At 37.0% G+C, this 18,277-nt stretch overlaps 1 protein-coding gene across 1 annotated transcript in view; it reads left to right on the forward strand.

The window, feature by feature from the left end:
* Positions 1 to 18,277, forward strand: part of LOC119782907 (adhesion G protein-coupled receptor A3) — a 282,681-nt gene that overhangs the window by 55,634 nt on the left and 208,770 nt on the right. Inside the window, exon 8 of the mRNA XM_038284112.1 lies at positions 16,923 to 17,087. Coding sequence (XP_038140040.1) covers positions 16,923 to 17,087 — 165 coding nt within the window. The remainder of the gene's footprint in view (positions 1 to 16,922; positions 17,088 to 18,277) is intronic.

An 18,277-nucleotide genomic window follows, 5' to 3' on the forward strand; every position in this document is an offset into this window, starting at 1 on the left:
ACAATTTACTGCTTTGTTTAAAGACACAGGTGTTACAAAAGCATCAATAATCCTTAGCTCTTTTCACTTTTGTCAAGTTATAACCTTTAAATGTAAAACACTTTAGGGGATTTATTGTAACAGACCCACTTTAGGATGATTTTTTCCCCCTAATGTGTTCAGATACAATCGGTATTTCTCCACAAGCTTTACTCATTTAGATAGTGAGGTTTTTACCTACAGTCTTTGCAAAAAAACAAAAACAAAAAACAAACAAACTGTAAACTGTCTTAGTTAAATAGGGTGAAGAGTGTCTCTAAACAGCAATGTTTGGTCTTGCCAGTGTACTTCAATATACTTCAGTAATGACTGACCAACACATGTGTATAGTCTTTCCTCATAAGTCGTTAACTCAGTGACTTCGCACTAAACCATGTTGTTCTATCATTTAAAATTCAGGTAATACTTTGAAGTGACATTGCAATGTTTCCATATGGATAATCACAGACAGAAAGACCGGCTTTTATCACTCATTTACTCATTGGATTTTGGATTCTCCCTTTTCTTTTGATGCCCTTGAAAGGACACAGCTAAATTTGCTTGGCTAAGCTCCAAAACCTAACAGCCATCCACAGCTCGTCTTTTGAGATTTTGCCGTCCAGTCTGCCCCCCCCCCCCCCCCCCCCCCCCCAAGTGCTGGCAGGGCACTAGCTGATCACACGCTAAAAGGAACAGATGCTGAATCATAATTGAGGTGATAAAGTGAATCGACATCACAGACGTTTGCACATTTTTTATTGAGAGGCTGCCACAAGCCTCTCTCCTTTTTCTGTCTATGTTTTATGGGTGGTTTACTGCCTATGTGGCCACGTACGTGCGTGTGTGTTTGTTACATCAGATGCATTTGAAGTATTAGTGTCACTGTACGGTTGGGATGCTGGAGCCCATTGCTGTTGATTAGTTGTACTGTTGTCTCCTCTAACTTGGAGTCTTTGACATAAATATTGATTGAAAGCTATCAGAAATCTGTGTTTGTGTGTCCACAGGGCCTAAATGATGTTGGATGGTTTATATGGATACAAGAACACCAAGTAAATCTTTAGATCAGTTTCTGAATTACTTATTCTTTTTCCAGGCTTCAGACATCAGAAAAAACAATGCACTTTGTTTTAGTATGTAGAAATAACACATTGATTTTTTTCCTCAGTGTTGGTTTTCAATTTAAATAAGTCATGTTTTATTACTATTATTTCATTTCATTTCAATTTAACACAGATATTTTCACATTTAACTCAGAAACTCCTTTTTTTAATTCCTAAATTAAAATACACACAAATACTGATTATTACTACTAAAGTATGCAATCTGTGAAGCTGCAAATTTACTGAGAGTTATTTAGTTCCTGAACAGCATCATGCATATACAGGTCCTTCTCAAAATATTAGCATATTGTGATAAAGTTCATTATTTTCCGTAATGTAATGATAAAATTTGAACATTCATATATTTTAGATTCATTGCACACTAACTGAAATATTTCAGGTCTTTTATTGTCTTAATACGGATGGATGATTTTGGCATGCAGCTCATGAAAACCCAAAATTCCTATCTCACAAAAATAGGATATCATGAAAAAGGTCTCTAAACGAGCTATGCACCTAATCATCTGAATCAACAAATTAACTCTAAACACCTGCAAAAGATTCTTGAGGTGTTTAAAACTCCCAGCCTGGTTCATCACTCAAAACCCCAATCATGGGTAAGACTGCCGTCCTGACTGCTGTCCAGAAGGCCATCACTGACACCCTCAAACAAGAGGATATGACACAGAAAGATATTTCTGAATGAATAGCTTGTTCCCTGAGTGCTGTATCAAGGCACCTCAGTGGGAAGGAAAAAGTGTGGCAGAAAACGCTGCACAACGAGAAGAGGTGACCGGACTTTGAGGAAGATTGTGGAGAAGGGCCAGTTCCAGACCTTCGGGGACCTGCGGAAGCAGTGAGTCTGGAGTAGAAACATCCAGAGCCACCATGCACAGGCGTGTGCAGGAAATGGGCTACAGGTGCTGCATTCTCCAGGTCAGGCCACTTTTGAACCAGAAACAGTGGCAGAGGCTGGGCTACAGAGAAGCAGCACTGGACTGTTGCTCAGAGGTCCAAAATACTTTTTTCGAATGAAAGAAAATTCTGCATGTCATTTGGAAATCTAGGTGCCTGAATACAGACCATGGTATCACTGTGCTCAATTGGCCTCCCATCTCTGCTCACCTGAACCCCATAGAGGGATTTTTGGGTTCAGGTGGGATATTCTGAAGAGAAAGTTGAGAGACCCAACACTCTGGATGAGCTAAAGGCCGCTATCAAAGCATCTTGGGCCTCCATAACACCTTTGCACGGCCACAGGCTGATTATCTCCATGCCACGCCGCATTAAAGCAGTCATTTCTGCAAAAGGATTCCTAACCAAGTATTGAGTGCAAAACTGCACATAATTATATCAAGGTTGAATTTTTTTGTACTAAGAAAACTTTTCTTTTATTGATCGGAATAAATATGTGAAATATGCTAATATGTGCTTTAATGGAGACATCGATGTTTGTTAAAGAACACTACTGCCACCTACTGGTTTTGATGTCATGGTGCGGTATTGGCTGTTGATCAAGTCCCAGTTCTGTATCTGGTGTTTGTCACAACACGCTATTATCCATTATGGCGACGACCAGTGCACTATGCGAAGCAGATAGTAACGGATTAATGGGGTGTTTTTTCTCTGGCCAGAAGTTCAATAGCAAATCCTCCCTCTTCAACCCGATGTATTACAACATCCAACTGCCATGCATGTGTGCATTGCCAGTTTCACTATAGCTCTCGTGAATTTCAATGGTAAAGTCGTCTCGGAATCTTAAATATTTGTTGTTAATTGCAGATGTGTCTAGTAGTTCTCATTGATTTTGCTTGTTAAGTGGGGGAATGGCGTTTGGCTTACCTCTTTGTGACGTCACTGCAGGAAGATGTCAGGAGTGAGGTGTTACTATATTTGGACAAAATGGCTATTCCCAGACTCAGTGATCTTTTTTAACTGATTAACGCTAAATTCATTAAATCACTGCAAACATATTCTTTTTAGGTATAAATAATGACCCAAAGGTTATTCCTTGGTGACTGAACTTTTCCTTTAAAACAATTTTCTTCATATTTATTAAAAATAGTTGTGGTGGTACAGTAATTAGCACCAGTTTCAGGTAATAGGAGGACATAAAAAACCTACTTTTGTAGCTCCTCTCTCCAGTTAGTACAAACCTCAGGAAGGTACCCTAAAGATGAGGGCGCTCTTCAACATTTGCAAAATGTGATAAGTAACGTCTCTGCTTAAACTTAGATTTTGTTTGTATTTTTTTGTCTCTGTCGTTTTTACCTAGATGCATTTATTAGTGACATATGCGTTTTCCATCCTCTACTTCTGCACATTTCTATCTGCTTTATAACAACAAGTCAGCAAGATGAAAAACTCCTCTCACATCAGTTTTTATAAGCTTATTAGCTGCAGGAGAGAATGATGGTGAGTAGGTTGTCTGTATGGAGGTACCACCTCACTGTGCTGACCATTTTGCACCCTTGACCTTTACAGGCAGAGAGAGTCATACATAGAAAAATTCAAATATGTTTTTATTTACAACTCTAGGAAGATAACACTGGAATTATTAAAACTGAAATGCAGAAATTTAACAAATGCATAAAAAACAACTATTTTTTGCATTTAAACTGCAGCCTGAAGACACACACAATATTCACAAAATTTTAAACACTAAACCATATGCGCAATTTGCAGGAGCTCCGTATGCACTGATCTCTTTATGCCATGGGCATGAATATGGTGGTTGTTTCTACTGTTAATCATTTGTCTTACACTGGAAGCCGTGCCAGGAAACAATGGACCATTATCTTTTGACACTGGATCACACATAATGTGGAGCCTACAGCATTGTAGATACTTTCAGAAAGAACTATTCAATAGGTTTTTCTTGATGTTTCTGAAAACAGATTGATTGATTGATTGATTTATAAGCCATCTAAAAATAAACTGACGCTATGATATTTACACTACAAAAATATACTCTGAAGAACTTAGAATCTCACATAGGGATGTTTTATCAATGTAAGATGTCTGGTTTCCTTCTGATACCCAAATACAAGCAAAGTCCTTATTTTATTTTAAATATTCTCCTTTATTTGTCTATATTTCTTGACACATGTTAATTACACTCTGCTCCTCTACATATAAACACCAATATGCATTTTCTTCCCTCCAGGTGGAACCAATTTGGGTCATGTTTCTTTTGGTTCCCTGAGAATGTCTCCTGCTTTGAAAAAACAGCAAAAATCAGACATTATTTCCATAATTGATGAATGTATAACAAAGCCAGTTCCAACAAAAACAGTATGCTGAGCACAAGCCTAATTTCACATATTTACCCTCTGTTTCCCCTTAAACTGCAAGGAGCTGCTCCACGAGCCGTCTTTTTGCTTTTGCAATAATGATTTATATTAAAAGTCCTTATATTGAAAATACATTTAAAACTGTTAATGGTGGTAAAAGTTTAAGATGTTCATGTCAAAACGGTTCACCTTGGATAACTGCCCTCTGAGTCAGTCATCCTTGCACTCCCTGGCCCATCAGAGGGGAGAGGCTGAATACACAGGATTTAGCACATGGCTTAAATCCCCTGTCTGGATTTGTCGCACAGAGTTGCAGCAGAGTGAGCAGTGATACCAAAGCTTTACAAAGTGACTTCTTTGAAGGTGAACCCTAAATGTTTAGCATGTATTTTCCGTAGCCATGTTCTTTTTCACCAAGCCTTAGGCTATGCCTGAAAAGTTGCCAATGTAGACAGCAATGCATGACAGGAACCTCCAGCTGGTAAAATTGACAAGTAAATTCAAATTTCTTCTTAATTATTCATCTCCCCTCTCTTCTGAATCTACAGTACATTGTCCTGTGTCATTATATGCGGTCTTTTGCTGGCAGAGGTTGGCTTATAAGCATTACTGGCAGAGGTGGGCTTATATATATCTCTGTTTGCATTTCTTCTGTGGAGGATCAGCAAAGCAACAGGCCCCAAGAGGCCTGATGGCTCTGCAATACAGGCCAAACTCCTGCTGAGTAATGGTGTCAGGCCAAACTCCTAGTGTTAACTATGCAAGAGGTAGAAGTGGGACCAGCCTGCGATTCATGTTTCATTAATCAAACAGTTTAGAGCCCTGTAGCTAGCTGCAGCAGACACTTGGGATGTATCTGTCTTAATCCTCCCCATTTTAATCAGGCTAATCTTGCACAAAATAAGGAACCTGTTTTGAAATATTACTGGAAGCAAAGGAAGGAATAAAAACAGTCTTTAAATTTTCTATCATCCCTTAAGCAATTTAAGCAAACTTACTGAAGATATAAACAAATAAAAATGTAGTTTTTGTTTCATCTAGCATTTTCTACAAGTCCATCCATCCATCCATCCATCCATCCATCCATCCATCCATCCATCCATCCATCCATCCATCCATCCATCCATCCGTTGCAGAATGTCTCTAGATTATTACGGGATGTCCATAGGTTTCCCCTGGTCCGAATAGGCCTCCAGTGAGTTCTCCTCCCAATACAACCTGTACAGATAATTTCAAAAATGTTGATGCAGAAAAGGCATAGTGATCAGACGCGGGGATTTGGTCAACTGACTCCTTATGGTATGAAGTCTTAGCAAATAATATAAGATGACTAGGCTCCTCACCCTACTTTTAGAGGTAAACTCAACCACCCAATATATAAATCTATTGTCACTTGCTTGAATGATAAATGTTATTCTCTTCATTGTAATGCACATCTCCAGACCAGCTAAATTCTTGAAATACCAGTAAATGAGGTGCTTTTCATATTCAGCTCAGCTCTGTCTTAATTATGAAAGAGTATTTTCTGTTTTATTGCAAATGAGGTCCTAATATGTCTTTCCATCTTCTCGTTGATTCCCCGCACCTGAGACAGGGCAAAAGGGAAGAGAAATGCTCAAGAGACTTTAACCAGTTTGCACCACATGTATTTAGTAAAATTGCGTTTATGTTGATGGTTTTTGGGATGGGCACAGGCACAGCTTTTTACAGAGATGACAAAAGCTAGGGGGTGGTTTAGGGAAATGGCCTGTAATATCAGGCCCACTGTATGTGGGAACCTGAAATACAGACATAAAGGCAGGAAGTGAGGATGGTAGGAGGTCCTGGCTAAGCCAATGGTTAGAAATAAGCCCTGGTGTAGAAAACCGCTCAAGGGAAAGATTGGTATTGACACAAAGAGAGGAATTCCTCTAGGGTTCACTCAAAGGAATTGCTGGAAGAAAATGCAGAGATCATAAATTAGTTCCTGGAAAAAAGCCTAAAGGTGAGGTCATCTACATGTACCACTTGGGTCTAGAGTCAGGTGAAGTATGATCAGGAGCTAGCTGCTTATATGCTTTAGCAGGTGATGAGATAACAAGGTGTGCTCCACTAATCAGCTCAGTACTTAACCCTGTGTAACTGCAGGATCCTGAAAGGATGAGAAAGCAAACACGACACTAAGCACTCAGCAACACACCCAGCTCTGTTTTCATGACATATGTTTTCATTGACTTGCATTAATTTTATATGGCCTAACCCAGACCCTTACCCTAAGCCTAACTATTACCAACATATACCTAACCCTAACCTAAACTAGGTTAGGGTTAGGTATATTAATCCTAAACCTAACCCCAACTCAAAGAACAGAACTTTACCATATGGGAACAAGTTGAATGTTCCCATATGTACCTGTAAGTCTTCGGATGTAGGATATTTTACAAAATACTTTGTCCAAATTGTAGGTAAAACAAGACAACCATCATCATCATCACTCATGTGAAAGACAAAAAGAAACATAAACTGCCTACCAATTTTAATTCAAAGAGGATGATCCACCCTTTTTCAGTTGAGAATGAAGACCTCATAGGAAATTGTTCTACTCTTCATTAGCTGCTTTACTGCTTTTGCTCTTTTTTACTGTGCACAAAAAGCTTCTCCTTCAGTAAGATGTCCATGAAGCTCTTTAAGTTTATAGATGAAACACCCCTCTTTGAGCTCATCTTGGAGGGTGAGTGTCCGACTACAACTGGAAGATTGATAATCTGGTGATATGGTGAATCCAGAACAGTTTGGAGCTCAACGCACTAAAAACAATGCAGATAGTCATGGACATTAGAAAAAGCACAGCCCTACCCTGCTATATGTGAAACTCTAGCCTCCATTGTGAACATCTCTACCAAGAGGGCATAACAGAGGATGCAGGTGAAAAGATTCAGCCTGCCAAAGACAAAATTGGTGCAATTCTACTGAGCCATTGTTGAGTCCTTCATCTCCTCTTCCATCACCATCTGGTACACTGGTGCAGCCACCAGGAAAAAGTGACGGCTGTCGTGTATTATTCACTCTGCAGAGAACGTGATTGTTTTGGAATTGTCATTCTCTTCAGGAACTGCAGGCCTACAGGACTTAGAGGCAAGCAGGAGAGATTGCAGCTGGCCTCATCCACCATGGAAACAACCTTTATCCGACTCTCCGCTCTTGTAGGAGGCTGTGGGCCACCAGTACCATAACATGCCACCAAGAAAACAACTTTGTCTTGTCAGCAAATAATCAAACAAAAACATGTTTGCACATATGTGTATTGTTACAATTTAATTTAATATTATTACTGTTGTATGTTTTAAAATCTTCCTTGATGCCATCTTGCTGCAAAAAAGTTGCACTATTCTCTTGTCTTATAGCATTCCTATAAAATTTGTATCGATCATTCCAAATTTCATTCTCATTCCCATGTATTTACATCAACTGTATGTTAAGTTGCTTTTGTGTAGCACACAAAACAAATTCCTTGTATGTGTAAAACTTGAAAATAAAGCTTGATGCTTTATTTATGCCCCAGTCCACAGTGATACCAAGAGAATCACATCATCAGCAAAAGCAAAGATGCTGAGATACCTCAAGACAACTTACTCAAAATGACGTGCCATGAGATAACAATGAACACAACAAACAGGATTGACAACAAAGGGTTAGATAGCAAAGGTGGAGTCTAACCCGTAAAGGGAAAAAGCTTGACTATGTGTCAAAAAAAACAGGCACAAACTTTTCTTTGGGCATCCAAGGTCCTTAAAAGTTTTCCAGCATCAAATACACAGCACCCCTAGAAAATTGCTTGGGGGCTTCAGGGGTGGGGGGGAATTCACAAATTAGATGTGGTCTTGACAAGCTAATTTCCATGAGCCCCATAACCAAGGATATAATCTGGTCCACTGTTTCACATTCAAGGCTAAGGTTTAACATGTAAAAAACCTGACATATAAGAGCAGATTCCTTAAAGCTACTTTTAGGTTTATGCTTTTTAAATTTTGTTTTGGTAGATACAGTATTATAGTGTTGTTTTTATTACTGTCTTTGATTTTTCACTATGCATACTTTTGTACATGGGTTGCTAAGGAAACTGGATTGAATTACCTTAATACACTGCACAGTTATATCTCTGGTTTCATCACTTCAGTGTTTGCCAGTTAAATCTTAAAAAAACAAAGATGGTTAATGCTATTGAAAGACATAAAATAAAGGTACAGTGAAGGATTAGTTTGCGGAAATTGACATGATATACTTTGTGGTTTTATCTAAATGTTGGTGTAGAATTCATTTCCAAAGCCCAAGCCAGTGTTATGACCCCTTTTTTGCCGGTATGCAAAAAATTTATATGTACTTCCTTTTGCATCTGTTCTAACAGTTAAATTGAAAATTGTTATACAACAGCTTTCCAAGCAGAGAAAAAAAACAAAAGTTATCCACTGTCATCATAAAGCTTTAATTAAAAGATCACTGCTTTGGAAAATCCAGGTGGTAGTGGGGACAGACTAAAAGTCTCATAAGCAACATTATCTAAATGAATTGATGAATGTCTGTGCAGAAGCATAAATGTTTCTAATGAGCCCAGAGGGAATGGCTCCATAATGATGCAGTGTTGCTGTGGATTTAGGTCAGGGCTTTGTGTTTGCTTTTTTTGGGGCCCTTCTCATCTGATTTTCATCTGAAGCAATTTATTCCTGAATTCTTCTATATAAACAGCCACTCTGCTAGTCTTGTTTTTATATTTATTTTTCTTTTCACCATTTAACAATTCAGGAAATGTCTGATTGTGTCACAAAGTTAACAGTGCTAAATTTATGCATGCATGGGAAGGAAGCAGCCAGGAAGAGAATTGAAGTGCGACTGGGATGTTTGGGTTTAGTATGGTCCATTTTTCCGTACATTCCCCAGCATTTAGTTGGTTGGCACGTGTTCAGTATGATGTAACTGTTCTCCCTGCAGACATAGAGGGGGACACTCAGTGATTCATTCTTCCCATGTGCCCCTTTTTAATGTTGCTATCATTTATGGCTGCTATGTTCATTATTACTATTCTCTTTACAAGTTTGCCAGGTATTACATAGTGAGGTATATTAGCCTAAACTGTGTACAGATACTGTGTAATATTCAAATTGAACTACCCACTATCCATCTGGAATGCCTTCTGTTGAAAGTGTTTGAAAAAGGGAGGAACACTCAGTACAATTCTTTAATCTAATTGGGTCACTCAAGTGGCACCTGCTTCCCATGTCAAGCTTTAAGCCAACCACAACAGTAGTAGCAGCTGTGCCATATCACATTCTTTCTAACTGATGAATCAAACTCTTTCCAAATCTGGGCAGGACGAACATGCTAACATGTTTACTATCTATAAAGGCAAAAATCATGTCCTGTTGCCCTTGTTTCAAATTGAAATAGAGGGTATTCTATCTAAAACTGCCAATGTTTATTTTACTTCAGCCTTCCACCTCTGGTTAATGCACTGACGTCTTACATGTCGATGCATTTCATTTGTCTCAAACAGTCTGTATTGAGGCTAATGCATGATTTGGCTTCTGGCAAAATGTATTGTAGGGAGTTTGTGAATTCACAAATTCCTGTTATAATCTTGGTTGTAAAGTAAGTTTGAACCTGGAAATCTCAAAGAGTTTTAGTCTTCTCATGCTCAAACACTGTGTGTATTGTGTGCTAATTTGACTGCAGGACTTGCAATCCAAACCTCTCACAGATGTTCCTGAATGCTATTTAAGTCACTTGTTTAAAAAACTTCATTTACATTCTACCAGCCATTACACAAAGTGACATACGGCATTCTTTCATGGGGCATCTTTCCACAGCCTGCATCACAGGTCATGTCTAATGTGGTACACTGTGGCCTCTACTACTATTGTAATGACAGCATTTTCTTGTACTGCATTGTTCATGTCTAGAAACCATGACATCTATGTCTTTCTGTGGGTAGGCTGTTATCAGTGCAATATCTGACAGCAGTCTAGATGGATCTGTTGACAGGTTGTACTTATGATTCAGCTTGCTTTAAAAGGTCTGGTGCACTTTTCTGCTGTTCTGTCAGAGTTTCCCCGCTTTATTTTATCAGTCTAGCAAGTAATATTTTATGAAAAGGATTTTGTTGCAACAGGGTTTTTTTACAAGGCAATGTTATGTTCCTTAAAATATTTAAATCACCAAATACAGCTATCTCTTTTTCTGTAAATTTTTGTAATCTCTGGATAAACTTAATAACAGTTAATTCTGGGCGAAAATGTTTTCACTTATGTGAGAAATCCGAAGTTTATCTTTTTTTCCTTTTCTTCATTGAAATTAATATTCCAATCAACTGCACATCCAAACCTTTTTACATTTTTTAAACATTCCCTAGACACCGACAATTAGAAGCTATACACACAACCTACAGTATATGTGTTTTGGACAAAACCAACTTTGCTATTACATCATGTTTCCATGCACTCTTTCAATCTAAGATTTAAGGACACCTTAAATGCATTAAGCCTTAAAACTTGACCATTCCTCATTTTCTTAGATTGACTTTTTAGATTTGCTTATTTTCAGTTGTGTTTAGTGATTTTGTAGTTATTAGATACAATAATGTGTGATTATTTTAACCTGATGTCTTTTGTTGTTGTTTTATACAGCGAGCGGTTTATCACTCAGGCCAGATTCACTCTTGTTTCAGTAACGTCCGAAGGAACAGAAAAATATTTATTTGGTTGGTGATTAATAACTCTTCTGACAGCCAGAGTCTAATTAACTAAATTGGTGGAGAAAACAGGATTTTAAACAATTGGTCAACCTTAAAGGTAAAAGACTAAGAACCCTGGTGAGCAAGCAAGTTACAGTTATAATCATTGATTGGTTTGATTGAATTACCTATTGAATTACCTATTAATTAACTATAACTTCCAGTTTTAGTTATTTAAAATATTCATAATCTTCTGGAAAACTTGCACAACACTGCCAATAGGGAACTATGTTGGAGCAATCCCAGAACACATGGACATGCCCTACCTTCACATTTCCTCCAACATTTTTTGTCTTGGTAGTTTGTACTTGTGTAACGAAATATATTACAATATTTTTCCATCCAAACTCTCTCCATGAGAAGGAACAAAATGTTTTCCTCTTCTGCCTACAAATCTCCTCCCAATTCTCCTTTAAAAGCCTTCATTTAGTCCCTCAGTATGCCAGAGTGTCATCATATGTGCCTGACTTTAATCAATTAAAAAATATTTGTTTCGATTTTGAGATAATTGGCTGCTGGATATAAACAACTAATTTTAAAAAACTACAGGTCTTAGTTCAAAAGGACTAGCCTGGGATTCTTCAAGAATGCTAACAGAAACCAGTGTTTGGACTTAGTATGCAGAAGCCTAAAGCTGAAAAAGATTGCTTTGTATAGTGGGAAATATGCCCAATGATAAGGAAACAACTATTTTTGAGGGAGCAGTTGTCATTAAAAGAGGCATTTTGTAATTAACTTGGGAAAAATGCTTTTGATAGGCGTTTTTTAAAGTATTTAAATAGTGGTAATTGTTCTGCATCTGTCCATAAATTCTTAACAACTGGACGGAGATATTTTTGTAAATAGCCCTCAGTTATTGAATAAATGAATTAAAAATAACCTTTTCATTCACAAATTTTTCCAAGTTATTGCTGATATAATTTTCAGGATCTGGTAATGTTCTGTTTGTTGTGGTGTTTTTCTTGCTACGTCTTAGCAGTTTTGGGTGGTGGAGCACACAAGGGACCGTAAGCTGAGATGATGGCAATGCACACCTGTTGTCTGTCTACTCATTAGGAGGACTACAAGTGGTGCTGCCTGCCAGTCAGTCAAAGCCCTAGTGCCATCCTTGGTAATAAAGTGCTTCCAGATCCTTAGACTTGATAAAACACCATATAAAGCACTGACAACTTCCCTTCATAGTGATATGGTCACCTGAAATGCCCCATCATGGTAATTTTAACAAGCTTGATCATTTTTGACATATTTGCTTTCCCATATCGCCCCTATTTCTGCTGCGTAAGGAAACTCTCAATTTTTCTTAAACTATTGCTCATTTGGTATATTCTTGAATTTCTGTTACCTTTACTATCAATTTTGCTATCATTCATATAATATTAAATTATAACTGAATCGTCTAGGGTTGTATTTGGTGTAAGACTCAGCAGAGAGGACTTTATAACTGTTAAGATTTATATCGTAGAACCTGAGCAAATATTGCATTGTAAATCTGTCACTTTGAAATAGCTGGCCCCAGATGTTTTTAGCTACTTCTATTATTTCTAAGAAATTTGATCGTAAGCTGAGCATTATTGGTGGAGTAGTAATTACTAAAGTCTTTGAGCAATCCCAAACACATAGAATTTCTAATAGATAAAACCTTTTCCTTAACCTCACATATCTGTATGTATAAGTACTTTAATTGGATTTAATTAGATAATATTTAATGTGTGAAGGATTGTAGTAACACACAATATGGCTAAGATCTTAGTTATTTAGATGAGAGTTAATCTAGCTTTTGCGAAAATTACCTTGGCTAACGCGTTTGTTCTTAATATATACCTTTGCAGCCCCGGTTGGCTTCTTTACACCTCATGGACATACTGTAGCCTTTGTTGAGGGAGAAAGCACCTTTGATTCACAGCCTCCACAGTTGCTTATATTCAGATCTTTTTTTGTGGAAGTTCAGAAAAAAAGAGTGCTGAGAGCTTGACTACCAAATACCTCAAATTGTAGCTCCTATTTTTTGTACTTAACTCCTAAAACTTAAAACATATAAAGACCCAAACAATTGCATGTAACACATAGAGCACCATGAAGAGATAATTTATTTTCGTTAAACTCCTTAAGGTGGACTGTGCTTATATGTCCTATCATGAGAAGGATTGTGAGCATCCATATAGCTCCTGGCAGCGAATAGGAAGACCAGGAAGTCTTTATGGTAATTGAACGGGTGACAGGAAGCATATTGGTTCCTCATCCTACAGCTCTTTCCTTACTGGCAGCACTTTTCAAATAGCATTTATCATGGTGGCTGCTTTTTTTTCTGGATAAAAGCATCTGCTGAATGCATAAGCATAAACAAAATAAATCAGGATAAAGTTTTTTGAATGCACTGGAGAGATTAAAGAACAAGAAGCAGTGCTGTCTGATGTGTCTAATGACAATAGGTTTGTTGAAGCAGGTGTTTGATAGCATTTTCAACTCCACTATAAACTATATGGGGTCCTAGTAACTGCTGGTTTGCTAGATCAGGTGGCCTAACAAGAGTCTTTCTTGGGCCTTCATGACGTGGGATGCCAGGATAACAGTTCTATGGTTTTTGAGGAGTAATGCAAAGTTTTCTTTGACTGCTTTAGGAAACACTGTCATCATTGTAAGATGAGTGTGGCATCAGTGGGATACATAGACTTTTGTCACAGTTAAATAAATTTAAGTAATTATACTCATTAACCTCCACACAGTTTAAAATTATATGACTATATATATTTTTTGATCTATATGTGTTTGCAGAACACTTTTAGTTGGCTGAAAATGTTTTAATTAAAATGTTTTCAGAGGTTTTCAGTTCAAGTCCCACTCCCACAGACTGCCACTCTAGGTCCCTGAGCAAAACCCTAACCCCACACTGGTCCCCAGGCGCCGCAACAATGGCAGCCCACTGCTCCCCGAAGGGGATGGAGTTCATTTCGTTGCTCTGTACTTTTGACAGTGTAATGGCAATGAAAAAAGCTGAAAAAAATTATATATTAGGGTTTTTTATATACACAGAAAAAACAAAAAAAAACATGTGTACACTAATCCCAGCCTGACAGAGTGGTAGCCAAATATCTTCATATTTAAACATTAAATCTGATCTAGACCCTCTCAGGACTAGTTAACCTATTTTTCTGAACTGTCTAAGTTTTCGTCAAGTTATCTGCTTTGTTGCTTTATGGAATAATAACATTCTCTGATTTCTGTTTCCCTTCACGTTCTAAAAACAAGCAGTGGTGGAATTGGATTCCCATGAGATATTTGTGGGATTTTATTTGGGAATGTAACTGAATAAACAGGTTCCTTGTGGATTCACATCATAAACACACTGCAGCGACAAAACATGATATTCTCAATGGTCTCTGTGCTGCTTGTCTTTCCCTCAGTTCCTTTACTGAGATTTACACCTTGATGTAGAAGTCACAGCTGAATAGATTATAATAAGAAATGCCCTAGCTAGGACCTGCTGTGTTGATGTGGGCATTGTGTACCAATTTCTTTCTCACCATTTTCACGTTATTAACTTGTAATTCAAAGGACAAAATAAGATATATTTTTTTAATTTTTGACAAAAAAAGTGTTAAAGTTGCTCTCAAAAGTTTACACACCTCTGTTGAAAGACATGATATTTTATTATCTAAATCACGCCTTTTTTTTTTTTTTTGAAAACTTTGTAAATAATTTGGTTGCTCATGCAACCAAATTTAATAAGAAAAAATGTTAGATACACCAGGAATAAGTAAAAATTACTTAAATTAAGTGCTTTTACCCTTAATATGAATAGGTAAATGAGATAGTTTGCCAATGGAATTAGTATTTTTACTCTTAAAAAAAGATAATTAGATAATATGCACTTGAAATAAGACAATGTAATTGTGTTTTGTTATTTTAAATGTAAATTATCTTGTTCCATTGGCAAAATGTCTCTTTTACCTCCTCAATCCAAGAACAAATGCACCTATTTTAAGAAAAAATTACTTATCTAGATTTTGATTTTACCCAGTGTAGGTAATTTATTTTCAAATCTCATCTCATCAAGTGAAACAAATTATATAGATCAGACAAACCAAAGTTTGGGGGATAGAGATAAAATTACAAGTTGGCATTATTGTGCACTCCTTTAGATTTATAAGTCTTGAAAGGTCAATTTATGTCAACATTGAAGGAGTATTTGCAGGAGAAGTATGCTGCTTAAAGAGGGGGAAGGATTTCCTCTGGAGTGAGGTGTAAAGAAGTTTCTATTGGTCTGCATGGATGTTAGCAACAGCATTTCTAATGGGCAAGAGCAAATGTTTGTATGGGCTTCAAAATGAGAAAAATCTGATATGCAAAAGGATATTTGAAAATAAATGCATTTTGAAAAGAAGTAATTAGTAAAAAAGTTTGAAAACAAAAGAAATCTGTGGAAAAAATGATGTTTAAAAGATACAATGTGAAAAATAAACTATAAAAAAAACTATAAAAATTTGGGAATTTACAAAAATTTCTTTGAAGAACTTTTTGTGATTAAGAAGTTTAATTTCTGGATTACTTTTTTTTTCATTTCCATCTTTTTTATATGCTCTTTGCTAGAAAAATTAGGAGAAAAAAAAAATACTCCATATGTGCATGTTGGGTGCTGGTGGGGCCAGTGTACAGCAGCCTTGCTTCTGTCAGTGAGCCTCTGGGCAGCTGTGGTTACAATGCAGCAAGCCGCCATCAGTGTGTGCGTGTGAATGGGTGAATGACTGAATGTCTTGTAATGACTTTGGTCAAGTTTCCTGACTTGAAAAAGCGCTTGATAAGTTAAGGCCATTTACCATTTCAGGCCATTTACAGTATATGGTCAACATCTAATATCAACCCCAATATCAAACACTGTTTTCAATTTTTTTCCCCCTGATTCATTGCTTGTGTAATATCACACAAGGAACTGCACTGTTGTAAAACTTAAGAAGCTGGGTTATATTTTATATAACACAGTAATGGGAATCATAAATACAGCAAAAAGTTTCAAATTGATTTTTTAGCTCTCTAATGTATAAGATTTGTATTGTCTGTTTATTGTGGTATTTTGTCTTTATGTATAACGCATCTAGATTAAATGACTAAAATGCACAAATATGTGAAAGTAGTTTTTAAATAACCAACATTGCAAACTTAATGGATTTATACCAACTGCATAGAACTTGGAGCTTAAAAAGGGATCACATCATGAAAAGGAAGTATTTCCATGATAATTATGACTATTTCTTAGTAATCATTGATTAGATTTGTACTCATTAGTCCTGAATGAGTTAAAATTTTCAAAATCCTTGGGGAAATCTCTCAATTGTTACTTTTTCCATTATCTTTTGTTTAATCAGGCATTTTCTTCTGAGATATGAATCTCTATTTCAGAGTAGGAAAGATAAGCAAGAATTATGATCATATTAAGTCACAGCCTACATTTTAAACTGCCACATCCTTATACAGAAGCACCCTCACAAGGGTAATTTAAATGAACTCGACTTTTCGAGACACATATTATCTCTGGTGTTTGATTGCATTCATCATCCTAATCCCAAAATGATCCAAACACTACTAAATTAAGACCTAAATCAAGGCCCTCTTAAAAGTGCTATTGCATTTAATTAAAGTTTGAAATCAATATCTTAGTTTAACACTGAACAAAAGATGTCTATAGCTTACATATAATTAAACGGTATTTAACCATTTTATATTAACACACTCATCTCTATTTTCCTTCAGTGAGGTAATCCTGTCTGATATTGATATGGCCCTCGCTGGCAACTGGGAGTGTCTGGTGACCAGTTCCAGAGGAAACACCTCTCGGCAAATGGAAATAGTTGTAGTGGAGACCTCCGCCCCCTACTGCTCTGCAGACAGAGTCTCCAACAACAAGGGGGATTTTAGGTAAGTGACCTTCATCCATTTATTTTGCAACTGTACAACCCGCCTCATTGAGGGAGCCTCATTAACTTTGATTTTATGACTATGTTTGTTCAACTACAATAAAGCAAGTTTAAATGAGAGATAGATTTTTTCCTATGTAATCCTACAATAACATTATATTTACAGTTGATTTATTAAAAAGGCTTTTCAGTAAAAGTCAACAGCAATAACTACAATAACAAACGATAATTTTATACAAAATGTATTTATTAAAAAATGCTTAACAATTCCTGTAATGAATGAAAAGCACAATGAAAGAAATAATGTCTCATCTAAACATCCCTCACTTAACAATAAAATTTAACAATAACTCTCAACTCCCAATAACACATGATACTCAGGTTCAGCAAGGAACAAAATAATGTCTGTTCTGTAGGCTATTGGAAAAAATAAATTAACAAATGAGCTAATTAACAAAAAATACCTCTTGTGTAGCAAAAATAACTCAAAATATACCAAAAACGAACAAACATATCAATAGACTATCTTTACTTTCGGTGTCCAGGTGGCTTTTCAGATTCCTTGCACCTCCATTGGACACCGAGACATATGTGCCTGCTTTGCACACTGTGCACAAGGCCTCCCGTTTGTCTCGACCCGGTCTGAAAGCGGGGAAACTCTTTTGTAAATCGTCGGTAAACATACATTTGCGCTTTTGCATGTTGTTGGTGTACTGACAGCCACGCTATCTAATTCTGATTAAGAACAGGGCTGCCCACATTGACGCGGCTCAGGGATAACGTCACACGCAACGTCGTGCGCAGTGCCCTAGTGCCTGTAAATTTAATGGTCCAATTAAGGTAATTTAAAAAATCAGGACATTTCCTCGCTTTCTAAAAAAAACCCGGGATGCCCGGGACAGGACTTGAAATACTGATATGTCCTGGGAAATACGGACGTTTGGTCACCCTAGCACTGAGTAGCCAAGAATATCAGAAGTACACAAGATCTGTGATGTTTAACCTTATTTTCTTTGTAGATTTAAATTAAACAGTTCACAAGTCTGATTGGATAAGCCAATTTAAGGTGCATTTACAACAAATGTGAATAGAGCAAATAAAGCGAGTGATGTATGTTGTCCCTATTTAGGAGTACCTTAGAAGCAAAGCGATGTGAAGGAGGTGTTGTAGCTTTGAGCTTGGCATAATTAG

This window comes from Cyprinodon tularosa, unplaced genomic scaffold (genome assembly GCF_016077235.1).
Source record: "Cyprinodon tularosa strain WSP-4 unplaced genomic scaffold, ASM1607723v1 ctg199, whole genome shotgun sequence".
In the NCBI taxonomy this organism is placed as follows: Eukaryota; Metazoa; Chordata; class Actinopteri; order Cyprinodontiformes; family Cyprinodontidae; genus Cyprinodon; species Cyprinodon tularosa.